The sequence below is a fragment of the Microtus pennsylvanicus genome, chromosome 8 (assembly GCF_037038515.1).
Source record: "Microtus pennsylvanicus isolate mMicPen1 chromosome 8, mMicPen1.hap1, whole genome shotgun sequence".
Classification (NCBI taxonomy): domain Eukaryota; kingdom Metazoa; phylum Chordata; class Mammalia; order Rodentia; family Cricetidae; genus Microtus; species Microtus pennsylvanicus.
Window position 1 is genome coordinate 16661015 of NC_134586.1, and position 15767 is coordinate 16676781.

Genomic DNA, 15767 nt, shown 5'->3' on the forward strand with positions numbered 1-15767 from the left:
ACTACTGATCTACATCAAGTTATTAGACAACTTATAGTTAGGCCAATATGAGCATATGTCTCTCTGTAGTCCTAATTTGAAATGTTGAAATATCATTGTTACTTAAAAAAGCTCTTATGCTTGTTTCGATTAGTTTCCTCCTTCATGATATAGAGATTTTGAATGCTCCTTTTTCAGACCACAAGTTATCAGATTAAAATATGAAATGTAAATATATTTAGATAATTCAAATAGATGTGTATGAATTTGCATGTTAGCATATAAAATTTCAGCATGTCCTTTATTGTCAGGAAAAAAAAGACTTTGGACTGCTATGGGATAAACGTCTGGATGGAGCTCAACCTGACTTAGAAAATTCAGTACTTTAAGAAGCCAACTGAACCTGTTGGTTTCTTTGCTTATTATTACATATGAAGCCTGAAGTGAGTGTATATGCTGTATATTTTTAAAAATTCCTGAGACACGGCATTCAAAATGACTGCATTAACATCATTTTTTCAGGGAATTTAAGAAACAAAACATTCTCTTCAGACAATGAGTGCTGCTGTACAAGTGATATTTGCCACAATGTTCAATGTGGAGTTCATAACTGGGAATTTGGGGAATGGATTCATAGCACTGGTGAACATCATGGACTGGGTCAAGAGAAGAAAGATCTCTTCAGTGGATCAGATCCTCACTGCTCTGGCTATCTCCAGGATCACTGTGTTGTGGTCAATGTACCTAATGATGACAATATTATCAATGTACCCAGATGTAGAAGTGCTTATGAAAACAATAATACTGACTAATCTTATCTGGGTAATTTCTAACCATTGTAGCATCTGGCTAGCAACCATTCTCAGCATTCTTTATTTTCTCAAAGTAGCCAATTTTTCTTACTCTATTTTCCTCTACCTGAGGTGGAGACTTACAAAGGTGATTACAGTAGCATTGCTGGTTTCTCTGTTCCTCTTGTTTGTAAATATTTTAGTAACAAACATACTAATAGATACATGGATGACTCAGTTCAATACAAATGTATCTTACAGCGACAAACTAAAAAATTTTACCGTCATTCCCAGACTTCTTGTATTAACAAATACTATGTTCACAGTAATACCTTTCACTGTGTCCATGACAACGTTTTTTCTGCTCATCTTCTCCCTGTGGAAACATCTGAAGAAGATAAAGCACATTGTTAAAAGTTCAAGAGATGCTAACACCACAGCTCACATCAAAGCCTTGAAAACTGTGGTTGCCTTTCTCCTGCTGTATGTAATTTTTACATTCTCTCTTTTTGTACAACTTTGGAGTTATGACTTTAAAGAGAAAAATTTTTTAACATATTTTTACCCTGTTGGTATAATTGCTTTTCCATCATTCCATTCATGTGTCCTGATTATGGGAAACAGTAAGCTGAGACAGACCTTTCTCCTGGTACTGTCAGTGTTAAGGTGTAAGATCCAAGAATTTGTACTTTTGTGTCTCTAACATACTAGGGGGATAATCTTGCATATTATCAATGAGGATTTCTTCATAAGAAAGTACTCTTCATTTTCAATGTATGTGTTGTAAATATACTTACGTTCTGTAAGAAGTGCTATAGAAACAGTAAACAATTTTGAGAAGAATGAGAATATAAAACATCTACATGTAAGAATATTTTACGAATAAAACTTCAATGGCTGTAAATTATTCAAGATTTTAAAATGATTAATTAATGATATAGAAATACAATTATTGTCAACAGAAATATTTCATTATATAATGCTATTTATTTTAACTCTTTAAACATGAAGACCTGAGATTAGCTCCTAGGGAGCTACACACAACTAAAAAGCACACAACTAAAAGTCAGGCACAGCACAGCACTTAGAAATCAAATACAGACAGATGCTGAGGATATCTGACTGATCAGTCTAGATGAAACAAAAAACTATGGTTTATAGAGACCCTGTATCAAGAATATAAAGTTTAATTCATAGAAATAGACATTCAATGTACAGCTCTAAACACATAGACATGTGCAGACAAGCACACCCACATATGCATGACACACATACATATAAATATGTTATAATAATGATAAAATTACAAGTAAATGTGCACACCTATAAACAGTAAAATAACATTAATGGATTTTATAGAAATAAAATAATTTCTTATTGAGAAAAATTGCTTAATTTCTCATGAATTTTTCTGTGTAGTCTTACACTTCAAATGATTTTTTAGATATTCTTAGAATCATGGTGACATTTTACTCAATTTCTCTATGGGTGTTAGTTTCACAATGAAAACAGTTGATCATGTATAGCATTATTGGGAATATATATTTATAATTCGAAGTAAGTCACTATTTTAATGAAAATTAGACATTATAAAATTAAAAACTGACGTGTTATATAGGCACTTATAGAGAGATGGTGTCATATATGTGGCTGCAACCTAGGGATTTATGCGTACTTCAGAGTTCACCAGTGCAATGTCAGTTTTCATATGGAGCAATTGAGATCTTATAATGTAGCAAAAGTTTAGACTAGTAATTCATATAGAAAGATATGGGGATTACATTTGTTTTCTGAACTTCCATCCAGATGCTTTATAGAAGTGTCACTTGAATTTCCTATGTCAATCTCACTGTTTCTTGTTCATATAATCTGCATGGAATTATTATCAATATATTTTTCTTCCTTTTAATTATGACAATTTTCATCTTTTGTTGTTGGTCTCATATTAAAATGTAATGAAATAATTTTAATGTTTTGGTATTGCAAAAGTAGGAATAATTTCAGAGTCCAGAATACTAACTGTTAGATCATAGAACCAGACAGAATACTTCTTAATGCTTCCCTTGCAGGTGAATACTAGCTTCACCTATGACATAAATTCTTTAAAATTATTTTCACAGGGAATTAATTTCTATTTTTTCTCATAAAATTTGTTACAGTTCTCATATGTGTATTATTGTTTATTATTTATTTGTTTATATTTATTTAGTTGCATTAGTTCTTTTCCTGCATTTATGTCTGTGTGGGGGTATCAGATCCTCTAGAACTGTACTCACAGACAGCTGTGAGCTGCCATATAAGTCCTGGAAATTGAAATAAAGTCCTATAAAAGGGCAGACAGGGCCCCAACCATTGAGCTCCTCTCTTTTATTTTTTTCTCTTTTGCTTGTTTGTTTGAAGCAGGGTTTCAGTGTGTAGCCCCAGCTCTCCTGGAACTTACTCTGTAGACCAGACTAGCCTCAAACTCAGAGATCAGCCTGCCTCTGCCTCCTGATTACTGAGCTGAAAGGCATTGTAATTTATAAGCGGATTTCCTATTTCTTGTTTATTGAATTAAAGTACTGACATATGTTAAGAGTAGCACATGAACAATGGTATTAATCTAGTCCATCCATAATACTATATTAAATAAGGTATCTTGTTTGCCTGTTGTAGGTTTGGTACTTGAAACTATCAGACACAAAATAAATCTAGAAAGTGTCTAAAAAGAGTAAGTTACAACCAAAGAGAAAATGTCAAGTTAACTAACATAAGAAATCTTGTAAAAAAATGTTTAAAGGCAATATATTTATATATTATATATAAATGTATACATTTTCATATTTCTTCCTTCTCCAAACTTCTCCCAGATCTCCCTGCATCATCCAGCCAACTAAATATTCTTTTTGTCTTTATAACAAATAAAAACAAAAACCACTAAATCTCCAAACAAAATCAACTAATCAATCAAAGAAGCAAAGAAATTATGGAATCCACATATGTGTTGGCCAAATATTTCTGAGTGTGTGCCTACCTAGGATGTGGTTAATATATTTGGCATCACTCCATTATAGAAAACTGATTTCCCTCTCCCAAAAGTTATAAGTTGTAGATAGCCTCTTGGTTAGGTGTGGAACTTTAAGTCCATTTTCCCTTCTCCATACTGACATATTTTTTCTACTTTGTACTGGTATTGGTCTTGTTCATGCTATCATAGTCTCTGTGAATTTGTTTGTGCACAGGTCCTTTTGTGTCTGGAAAATACTGTCCCTATAGAGTCATTAACCATCTTTGGCTCTTACAATCTGTTCACCTCCTCTACTACATAGATTCCTGAATCTTGCAGAGAGGGATGTGTTACAGGTATTCCAATGAGGATATAAACCCCAAAGTCTTTCACTCTCTTCTTATTTGGTTGTGGGTTTCTGTGTTAATTGCTATCAACTGCAAGAACTTCTCTGATGATGGCTTATTGATACACTGATCTATGGGTAAAGCAATATGCTATTAGTTATCATTTTATTGTTATGCTCATTTATCAGAAAAAAATAGTTTTTCCTTGTGCTTATGACTTTTCTGCTCCCAGATTCTTGGTCTTATTTACAATATCAAGCATGGAATCCATGTCATAAATTTTGTCATAAGTTTAATAAAATAGTGGTTGGTTACTGTATGACTTAATTCATGTCACCATTACACAAGTGGGCATATTATGCAGTAAGGATGTCATTACTTCTCACAGAGTTCAGATTAGGGTAAAATTGATGATTACTTAACTTCTATAGATGATCACTAGCCTAAAGACTAAATAGCAGTTAGATCTCTCCACACTATGTTATAAGTGGTTGGTGCCATCTGTAATATGGTCCTTTTGTCAAGTCTGCAGTATAGTCAGTAGCATTAACAATAGCCTGTAGTATTCAGTGAGTTCTATAGTAACTGTTTGGCCAACAACTCAAAAATGATGCAACTCATTTCTGGCACTAGGGATTTTATTTGGAATAATACATATGAGGTTTAATTGGGTCATGATATGGTAATTCCATTTAAATTACACACACACACACACACACACACACACACACACACACACACACACACATACACCGTCTATACTTGTAAGTAAGTTTTCTAAAGGCAGTTCAAAATATAAATACCCCAATCAATATAATACTTTAACTTGTCTTCCCATTTTTCTTCCCATTTAATCTTCCCATTCTAACTTCCCTCTTTACCAACTTATAACATGGAAAATACCCTACTATATCAGTTATTTTATTAGATAATATATATCATTTACACTAACATAATATTACATATTATATTTTATAACACTGTACAATATTACACATTATATGTAATATATACATATATGTGTGTTCACATATGTAACAATAACAATTAAGATGAGATCAGGAATTTGCAAGGCAGGTCTTCCATGGAAGAACTTCCATGGGAAGAAGGAGAAGTTTCAATGTTTCAAATACAGTATTCATGTATGATATTATCTAAAACTTAGAGTAAATAAGGAACCCACACACAAATACACACACACTCTCTCATACACACACATGTACACACATACATGTGTAAAAGCATTTCTGACTTAGAACAATAGTCTCTTGAATACAATACAACTTATCAAAGTGAGCCATACAAAAGATAGCTACATGTTTGTTGAAAATCCACTCTGCATGCCATTAATTTGCTACATTGTTTCCTATTGAAATTTGTGTGGTGGCCACTTCCTGATTAGACACTGAAGCAACTAAATGGAGGGAGAACAGTCAATAAAATGTTTGTTAGATATATACAGGACATTATGCTTAGTGGTAGAAGGCATAAACCTGTATATAGATGACAAAATTGATGAATTTGACAGTCCAATGGAAAAGGATAAATATTAAAATTTTAATAAAATGACAAGAATGATATATTTATCTTATAGTAAATTTGCTTGTGATCTCACATTGCGATGCAAAAATAAGTAGTGTATAATTTTATTAAATTAAATCCTTAACAACTGCACTGTTATACACTAGCAATGGCTATTTAAGGTAATTCATATACCAACTAAATGTTTTCACAATAGCTACAAAATTGAAGAGACGTAAAAATGCATCATATATCATACATTATTGAGAAAGTTATTAAATTATATTGATGAACACAAAAGTAAAAGAAAAATATGTTGATACATTATTCTTTTCTTCTGTAGACAGTCTTATTTCTGAAGGTAGAATCCTCATTCCCAATAAATTCAATAAATCATAATAGATTTCACAGTTATATGTAAAAATCTTGGATATATTTGGTAAATTATGAATAATTAAACATATACTCAAATCAAAAGATTATTTTATTTTTTGTTTATTTAATTAATTTATTTATCTATTAAAGATTTCTGTCTCTTCCCCGCCACCGCCTCCCATTTCCCTCCCCCTCCCCCAATCAAGTCCCCCTCCCTCATCAGCCCAAAGAGCAATCAGGGTTCCCTGACCTGTGGGAAGTCCAAGGACCACCCACCTCCATCCAGGTCTAGTAATGTGAGCATCCAACTGCCTAGGCTCCCACACAGCCAGTACGTGCAGTAGGATCAAAAATCCATTGCCATGTTCTTGAGTTCTCAGTAGTCTTCATTGTCCGCTATGTTCAGGGAGCCTGGTTTTATCCCAGGCTTTTTCAGACCCAGGCCAGCTGGCCTTGGTGTGTTCCCGATAGAACATCCCCATTGTCTCAGTGTGTGGGTGCACCCCTCGCGGTCCTGAGTTCCTTGCTCGTGCTCTCTCTCCTTCTGCTCCTGATTTGGACCTTGAGATTTCATTCCGGTGCTCCAGTGTGGTTCTCTGTCTCTGACTCCTTTCATCGCCTGATGAAGGTTAATATCCAGGAGGATGACTATATGTTTTTCTTTGGGTTCTCCTTATTTAGCTTCTCTAGGATCACTAATTATAGACTCAATGTCCTTTATTTATGGCTAGAAACCAAATATGAATGAGTATATCCCATGCTCCTCTTTTTGGGTCTGGTTTACCTCACTCAGGATAGAGTTTTCTATTTCCATCCGTTTGCATGCAAAATTCAAGAAGTCCTTGATTTTTACTGCTGAGTAGTACTCTAATATGTATATATTCCACACTTTCTTTATCCATTCTTCCATTGAAGGGCATCTAGGTTGTTTCTAGGTTCTGGCTATTACAAACAATGCTGCTACAACAAAAGCATATGCTCAACTATGTTCATAGCAAAAGATTATCTTCAATATTATAGTCTGAAGAGCTGCTGCAAAAACGGAAAGAATTTAATTCTTGGTAAGTTCTCCATGGTTGCTGTAGAAAGTTTCACAGTATTAATTTGTGCCTCATAGTTGCTTAGAATTTTTTTCAAAAACTAAGTAAAACATATGGATTATAGTGTCATTTCAATTTTATTTTAATATATAAAGCTTTTCTGAAGATCTGAGAATAAAGAGTCACAGGTCAGCCTTACAGAGCAGGTAATGGTAACACAAACCTTTAAACCCAGTAGCCACAATTACAGGCACATTTAATCCCAGTAGCTGCACTAGTTACCATAGAATCCCGGTGATTCTACGCATGCCTTTAATCACAGTGATGCACACCTTTATTTCAATCCCTAGAGAATATTACAGAATGCGAGGAAACAGCTCTCAACACACGGTCTCGTTCTGAGATTCCGAGAAGCCAGATCGCCATTTCAGAGTGAGGTTGGGGTAAGAATCAGTAACTGGCTGTTTTGCTTTATGGATCTTTAGATTAAACCCAAAAATCTCTTTCTGAGTTTTTATCAATCATGCTACCTTTGGTGCCCAACTTTTTGTGCCAAGAATTTATGAAAAATCCTTTTTCCTGACGTTTTTGAGCCACCAGCTCAGGCAAGCCAGGGCTGGGATTGGAATTTCAGCTCTAGGAACCAGAACCCAAACCTGGGTTCAGGAGAAAAACCAATGCTCTCAGCTCTCACTTGCCCCAGCTTAGCTTTCATGAAAGATGGAAAATACACAGAGAATCTGGATACTGTATGCTATTGTGTTGTCTTTGAATTGTTTGACCACCAAGAAAGGAGCAACAATTGCTAAAAGACATATATGTTAAATTAATTCAGTAACATTTGTAATCAAATATTTTGAAAATGCTTTGGCTTCAAAATTTAAGCCAAAGTGTATGTTTCTTTGGAGAAGAGGTTTTGCTTTTGTTCCACAGGAATTGAGAGGCTGTAGATTCATTCTGGGTTAAGAAAAATAAGGTTTGTTCAAAATGCTTTGACTTCAAAATTTAAGTTTAAGATATGCTTTGGAAAACAGGTTTTGCTTTTTTTTCCCCACAGGAAGTGAGAGGCTGTGGATGCATTCTGAGTTAAGAAAAACAATGCTTAATCAAGGAGAACCCCCTGAAAAATCTCCAGTAAAATCAGATGTTCCAGATGATCCAACATTTCAGAGGACATTTGTTTCAGTTTCCTCTTAGTTCTACATCCAGAAAAGCTTCAAGACTGATGGCTGAAATGAATCCAGTCTCACAGACTTGACCACAATCCTACATTTTCTTTGTGTGCCCATACGATTATCAGTGCTCCCAATCAGCAGGAAGTAGCCTAGAAAACTGTACCCGCATTCCCAAAAAAATGGATTATGGATGTTTGTTGTTTAATGTTCCTATGCATAATGGTCAGAAAAAAAGCTAAACAAAGGAAATCAGATTCAAAGTTCTTGTGGATTTTTTTTTGGGGGGGGGCAGGTAATAATAGCACATGCCTTTAATCCTAGCATTTAGGCATTTAGGAGGCAGAAGCAGATGAAACTTTGTGAGTCCATGGTCAATCTGGTCTACAGAGCAAGTTCCAGGACTGACTTCATAGTTATTTAGAAACCCTGTTTTGAAAAACCAAAAACATAAATAAAGAAAGGAAAGAAGGAAGGAAGAAAGAATGGAAAGGAGAAAGAAAGAAAGAAAGAAAAGAAAGAAAGAAGGAAAGAAAGAAAATAAGGAAAGAAAGACAAGGAAAAAGAAAGGAAAAGAAAAAGGAGATATAAATATGGTAAGATAAAAAGGTAGATTATTGAATCTACTTTTTAAAAGCAGCCATTAGTTTTAAATGTTTTACATTGGTTTTACTTTTACATATTGTATACAAATTTTCTATGTTGATACAAATTTGAGACTAATTTTGTTAACAAATATTGTACATACTTATCTTATTCAAGGTTTTATACCTATACAGCACATTGAACAATGCAATGCAACTTTCTAGTCCTTGAAAATTATTATTATCAACTGTTTAGGATAATAAAGAAATATAGGTTAGTAGTTAATCACCTAATATAATTGAACTTGTAGTCAAATTAGGTATGTTTTCAAGGTCCAGCAAAGATATAGTTTAAATAGATAGGTCATTTTCAAACACTTCAGAGAACTACAGAATATGGCATTTAAGATGTTTTAATAGCCTAGGTTCTTCTCTTTTATGACAATGGTACATGTCTGCTCCTGGCAGCACCAATCTACTTCAGAGAACATAATGGGCATTGAAGAAACTCTATATGGAGTTTATTTGTGGCAAAAGTAAACCACTGGTCAAGAAAATGCCCCTAGGTCTACTGCTGACACTATGCTGTCCTAATTAGACAAGTAAGACACAAAATATCCTGCTTCACAGAAAAGTTAGTCGAATACGCTAGGCCTATTGTCCAAATATGGATGCACCCATCGTTGCAGAGGAAACTTGAGTCGTCCAGCAGCCAGCTGTTTCGTCATTACTCATATGTTTAGAAGTTGCTTGCTTGAACTTCCTCCTACTCAGTTAATGTTATTTTCTTCTTGGGTCTCTTAGGGAGTTGAAGATTAAATAGCTATAGTTTTACCTTACTAGACACAGAAAGCATTTATGATAGAAAGTAAATTAGGTACAAGACTTTGGACTCACTAATATAGGATAGATATAAAATATTTTCTCTGAATTTGTCAAATGTAAATGAACTAGACTTTGTTGATGTATTTATTGCCTGTATATATTGTATATAGTCATTGTACTTATTGTATATAGTTTTCTTATATTAGTTATAGCCTTTTTAAATTTCAGACAAAAAGGGCAAATGCAGTGGCATTTCAATTTTATTTTAATAAATAAAGCTTACCTGAATATTTGAGACTAAAATAGTCCCACTAGTCAACCTTAAAAACAAGGTAATGGTAACACACACCTTTAATCCCAGTAGCCACACTAGTTGCCAAAGAAAATGGGAGGTGTATGTCTTTAATCACAGTGGTGCACACCTTTAATCCCAGATCTAGAAAGGATTATAAAACTGGAGGAAACAGCTCTCAACATGCAGTCTCATTCTGAGATTCCTAGAGGGAGGATCCTCGGATTGAAGTTGAGGTAAGAGCCAATGGCTGGCTGTTTTGTTTTCTAGATATTCTGGCTGAACCCCACTTTCTGACCCTGAGATGTTGTTAGAGGCTGCTTGTTCTTTGCCATTTGCCCAAACATAAAATAACCTCTCAGGAACTATATTAATTACAACACTGCTTGGCCTATTAGCTATACTTTAATGGTTAGCTCTTAAATCTTTAATTAACCCATTTCCCTTATTTTATATTTTACTATGAGGCTTGTGGCAAGGTTCCTGCTTGCAGTTTGTCTCTTTCTTCTCTAGTGGCTACTTGACATCTCACTGACTCCACCTACTTCCTCCCAGTATTCAGTTTAGTTTTCTTGTTTAGTTCTATTCTGTCTTATCACAGGCTAAAACAACTTCTTTATTCATTAACCAATAAAAGCAACACATAGATAGAAGTACTTCCCACACCACTGAGCTTTTATTAATTGTGTTTCAGTGGATGGCTTTATTGGTGTCCATAGCATTCGTCTTAATCTATGACTTGTGAACAAGAAAATACTAAAAGGCTGGTTTTCAACAGCTGACTGAATAAATTATTAGTTTACTAATAAAGAGAGAGAGAGAGAGAGAGAGAGAGAGCGAGAGAGAGAGAGAGAGAGAAGGTTTTGAACGAAAAACTTTCCAGAGAATTTCTTCCAACCTTTTCTACTTGGATCCAATATTTTTTTTGTGTGGATTGCATTTTTTTTATTAAAAATTTCTGCTTCCTCCCCTCCTCCCTTTTCCCTCTCCCTCCCCGCACTCCCCATCCCCCACTCCCCTCCCCCCTCAGCGGTAAAAAAAATGACATTTTGAATTTTGCATGCAAATGGATGGAAATAAAAAACACTATCCTGAGTGAGGTAACCCAGACCCCAAAAGATGAACATGGGATGTACTCACTCACAATTGGTTTCTAGCATTAAAAAAGGACATTGATCCTAGAGAAGCTAAATAAGAAGGTGAACCCAAAGAAAAACATATAGTTATCCTCCTGGATATTAGAAGTAGACAGGATTGCTGGGCAAAAATTGGGAATTGGATCCAATATTTCTGGCAAGATTAATTCTTGGTGACACTGAACCATTCAACTCTTTCACAGTGGTATCAAGTTCATTTATGGCTGCAGATATTTTTACATGTTCCATAAATTGAGTTAAATTATACTAGCCTGAGAAACTTGAATTATGCAAACACTAAGTCAAGCAAAATTCACAAATATATATATATATATATATATATGTATATATATATATATATATATATATATATATTCATTTGCCTACTGCCAAATTAATTCCAAGACATACAAGAAAAGACTGTTGTTTAGTTAAGGACATGAAATGGATTCATAGATTTGTTTTGTTTACTTTGGGAATCAGTGTTTTACAGAAAATCTTCCACTGACTCCAATCTTCAGCATGCTGTGGTAGTTTTCCAATTGAAAGTTTTCACAGAATTTAAAAGATAAGGACTTTCAAAATCCATGGGTACATAAGCATTGAGGTAAGAAAATGAACAAATAATGACTTTGGTGAATATGTTATACTATCTATTTTTTCCTAGCCTTAAGATTGTAATAAAAATGACATGACCACTCAAGTAATGAAAGAATTTGTTTTTGGAAATCTTTGTCAAGATCATTATATAATATATTACAGTGAGCTGTAGTGATTGCATTAAAATCTAAATGGCTGTACAACAAAAATAATCATATGTCTATGCTTATTTCAATGGTGAATTAATAGCCAGGTGATATAATAAACACAGATGTCTACCAACATTTAAAAGTATAATCAACATATAGGTATGTGTATATAGATACAGTTATATAAATTTTAAGCAGAAATATAAAGTTATAAAAATATATCACTTGCAGGAAAGTGGATTCCAATAACGACTTTATGTCAAGTGAAATGAAAGATTCAAATACAAACATCTTATTTTTCATTTCATATGGGCCCTGTATTTATAGATACAATATTACTCATGCATATTTTATCATTATAATTTTATAGTCAGACTTTCCACCTATAATATTTAAAATATCACACACACACACACACACACACACACACACACACACACACACACACACTAATAGTGAGATTACCTAGAGAACAACAAATGAGAATTGAGAACATTTATGTGAAACTATATGATATAGCTGTATAAAATATGTTTATAAAAACCTAACACCATATTGAAAAAGTAAATGTCATAAACACACTTTTAACTTTATTCTTCTCTAGAGTTGTTTCATAATGAAGAACTACTATGAATAAGTGATTTGCATCTGAAGACATATCCCATTTCTCCCATGCATCAGGGTTTGTCTTTTTCTTAATGAAAATAGGTGCTCCTCGCAAAACAGAAGGTGAAAATGTTTGTAGATAACCACACAACATAGCTTGCCATTATTATGTCAGATAATTGATATTTTGTATATATTTGCCATTCACATAATAATTTTCATGTAAAGAAGCTGTACTCCTCAGATGCACAGTTTTGCCACTTGGATAAGGTATGAAATAATATACAGTGATTGTGGTTACTGAATGGGAAGTCAGAATGCTTTGATAAAATGTTACATGAAGTTTACATGTTAATCACAGTCACTTGTTTTTTGTAGTTAGAAAATCATGCCAGGTGGTGGTGGCACACACCTTTAATCCCAGCACTCAGGAGTCAGAGGCAGGTGGATCTCAGTGAGTTTGAAGCCAGCCTGGTGTACAGAGTGAGTTCCAGGACAGCCAAGGCTGTGATACAGAGGAACCCTGACTCGAAAAACCAATAAAACTCATGATCTACATATAATGTTTGTTTGTCTATTTATGATTTTAGATTTTTTTGTTGACTATTTGATAAAGTGGCAGAGAACTTTCTAATGTTCTATGACTGTGCTAATAACTGGCACCTCAGTATATGGAATATTTATTAGCTTTGTCACTAGCAAGTATAACGACATTTTTAACATTCAAATAAAATGGTTGAAATTTTCTTCACACTGAATTATTTACTCCTGATTTGATAAAATCCATTATGAGTATCAATATGTCTTATTTCATAAAATGCTATCATATTTTTAAAAATTTTTTAAATACTTCTAATTGAAAAATTGCATTAGTTTATCTATCCTTTACCTTCATCCAGTCCCTCACTCCTGACTTTTCTTGAGCTCATCCGTCTTGCTTCATCTTGATAGTCTCTTTGTCTTTGATTATACTTGTGTGTATGTGTGTACAGGTATATAGAAATACAACCTACTGAGAACACTTTGGTTTTTGTGAGTCTTAGTGCTGACCACCCTGTACTGAACAGGTAAGGGATTCATACTAAGCAAGGGTAATTCTCTTTCTCCCACAATGCTTCTCTCATTCCTAGTGAAAACAATGATACATGTCAATCATCCATAAACAGTGATATACTTATTAATATGCATATGGTGTATTATACCTTTGAATGCGTGAAACCTACAAATTAAAGAAGCAAAGTAAAAATATGAACGTACTAAGAAATTATAAATAATTCTAAAAGGAAAAGTTAAAAATTCAAACATAGGAAAGTTTTCTCAAAATCGTCTCCTAGAAAAAAATTGTATTTTATTATTAAATGTTCAGCATGGAGTTGTGTTGATGGGGAGGCAGTGGGAAGAATCTGGGAGGGGTTGGGTCAGGCTAACATTGATCAGAATATATTATGTGAAAAATATTTTTTCAATTGAAAAAATAAATGCTCAAAAATTATGCCACCATATCCTTAAACTCTTATCCCAAAACCTGTCCTTAGCTATTCCATTAATTACTATGACTTTTTAATTATTGGTTAAGCTTTGGGTGATTGATCTCATTGGAATACATGGATGTAATTTTCATTAAGCTGCGTTCCCTGGTCAATTGAATGTGCTTCATTGATGGCCATACATTTATGAGTATATAAGCATAACTAATGGGACTATATTGGTTCTTACTGAGAGGCCTCTAAAAGGTAAAAGGATCTATTCCTGACGTTTGAGCTGGTATTCTATAGTCCATCCCCTATGGAGGGATGCCTTGCTCAACCTTGATGCAAGGGGCATGGTAGGAGCATCAGCTTAAGCTGCCAGACATTGTTGACTCCAGTGGGAAGCCTTACCCATTAGGAGAAGTGAATGGGGGAAAGTTGGGAGTGAGGGAGGGACAATGGTTGGGAAGAGGAAGAGGGAACTGGGGTATATAAAATGCAGACAAATTTTAAAATAAAAAACTAACTATAAAGTAGACAAAGGGGTATGAAGTAGAGAGTGGGTCTTGGAGGACATAGGAGACCAGGTGAATGTGACTGAAATGCAGTGTATGAAATTCTCTAAGAATTCATTAAAATACATGTTTAAAGTGATTTGCACAATTTCTTACACATACATTCTCACTGCAATAGCTAGTAATGGGCTGCTTTATAAAGACTGTCACAGACTGATTTGTTTCCAAATGCTGAACTCTTAACCCTCAGTGTGGCTGTATTTGAAGTTAACCATTTAAAGAATATCGGTAAATCTAAATGAAGTTATAAGTCAAGAGTCTAATCAGTAAAGATATGTTCTCTTGAGAAGAGGAGAGGCTTCAAGAATCTGTGTACATAGCATAAAGCTAATGGAAACAGGTCCTTCTAAGAGACCTGCTAAGAGAAGGTTTACCAGCATCCAAATCTACTGGCCTCTTGATTTTCATGTATATCCTCTTGAACTATGAGGAAACAAAGCTTGATTTGCAAACTACCATGAATAGAATCATGCTACAGAAACTTAGACAAACAAAGGGAGAGAGAAAAATTTAGGATAGGTTCAATGCTAAAGAAATGAAATAATAAATTAAGAAAAAAAATGTACAAACCTTAGTCATCGAAAATGTGATCTTATTGCCTAAATTTGATTGCTTTTAAGATTTGAAATAAAATTAAATATTTTATAAAATACACATGAAATTTTAATTGTTTATAATATTCATTAGTAATATTTATTAATAAAGCAAAATTTCTGCATAATGCCCAATGGAAAAGTTGATTTCTTCAAGAATATGATGAAATTGACAGAAACTTTGTCTAATTTAAAAAGAAAACCTGACATAATCCAAACCTGATTCGGAAGAAAATGTCAGACATGTGAACAATTATTTGTTACAATTAATAGTCAAGGGTTGGAGAGATGGCTCAGTAGTTAACACCAGGTACTGCTTATGCAAAGGAGTCAAATTTTATTTTTAGCACTCATATCAGACAGTTCACAATTGCCTATAATTCCAGCTGCAGTGGACCTGAAGGCTTCTTTGTGTACCTGCACACTGTATACATGTTGACATTGTCAGAATAAAAGATTAGTTCTTCAATTCTAGGAAAAGTAATACTAGAAGTGAGCTCTGAAACATATACATGAAAAGTGTGAAGAGAATTTAAATATCAAAGGGAATTGTAAATAAAACTATAAAATTATTTTAGCAACAGGCAAGAAGATATTGCTCAATGTATATATATATATTATTTTAGATTACATATTTTCATCCCTTTTTAGTTTTCATTTATTATTAATTCCTTGAGAGTTTTAAATTTCATACAAGGTGTTCTGATAAATTCATATCACATAATAT

General features: G+C 33.8%; 1 protein-coding gene across 1 annotated transcript; it reads left to right on the forward strand.

Moving 5' to 3' along the window:
* Positions 1 to 534: 534 nt before the first annotated feature.
* Positions 535 to 1473, forward strand: LOC142855766 (taste receptor type 2 member 125-like). The gene has a single exon (XM_075982178.1). It carries the CDS (start codon positions 535 to 537, stop codon positions 1471 to 1473), a length of 939 nt encoding a protein of 312 aa, XP_075838293.1.
* Positions 1474 to 15767: the final 14294 nt, after the last annotated feature.

What these genes read in the sequence shown, in the direction of transcription:
- LOC142855766 (XM_075982178.1), top strand. Translation starts at nt 535, where the DNA reads ATGAGTGCTGCTGTACAAGTGATATTTGCCACAATGTTCAATGTGGAG.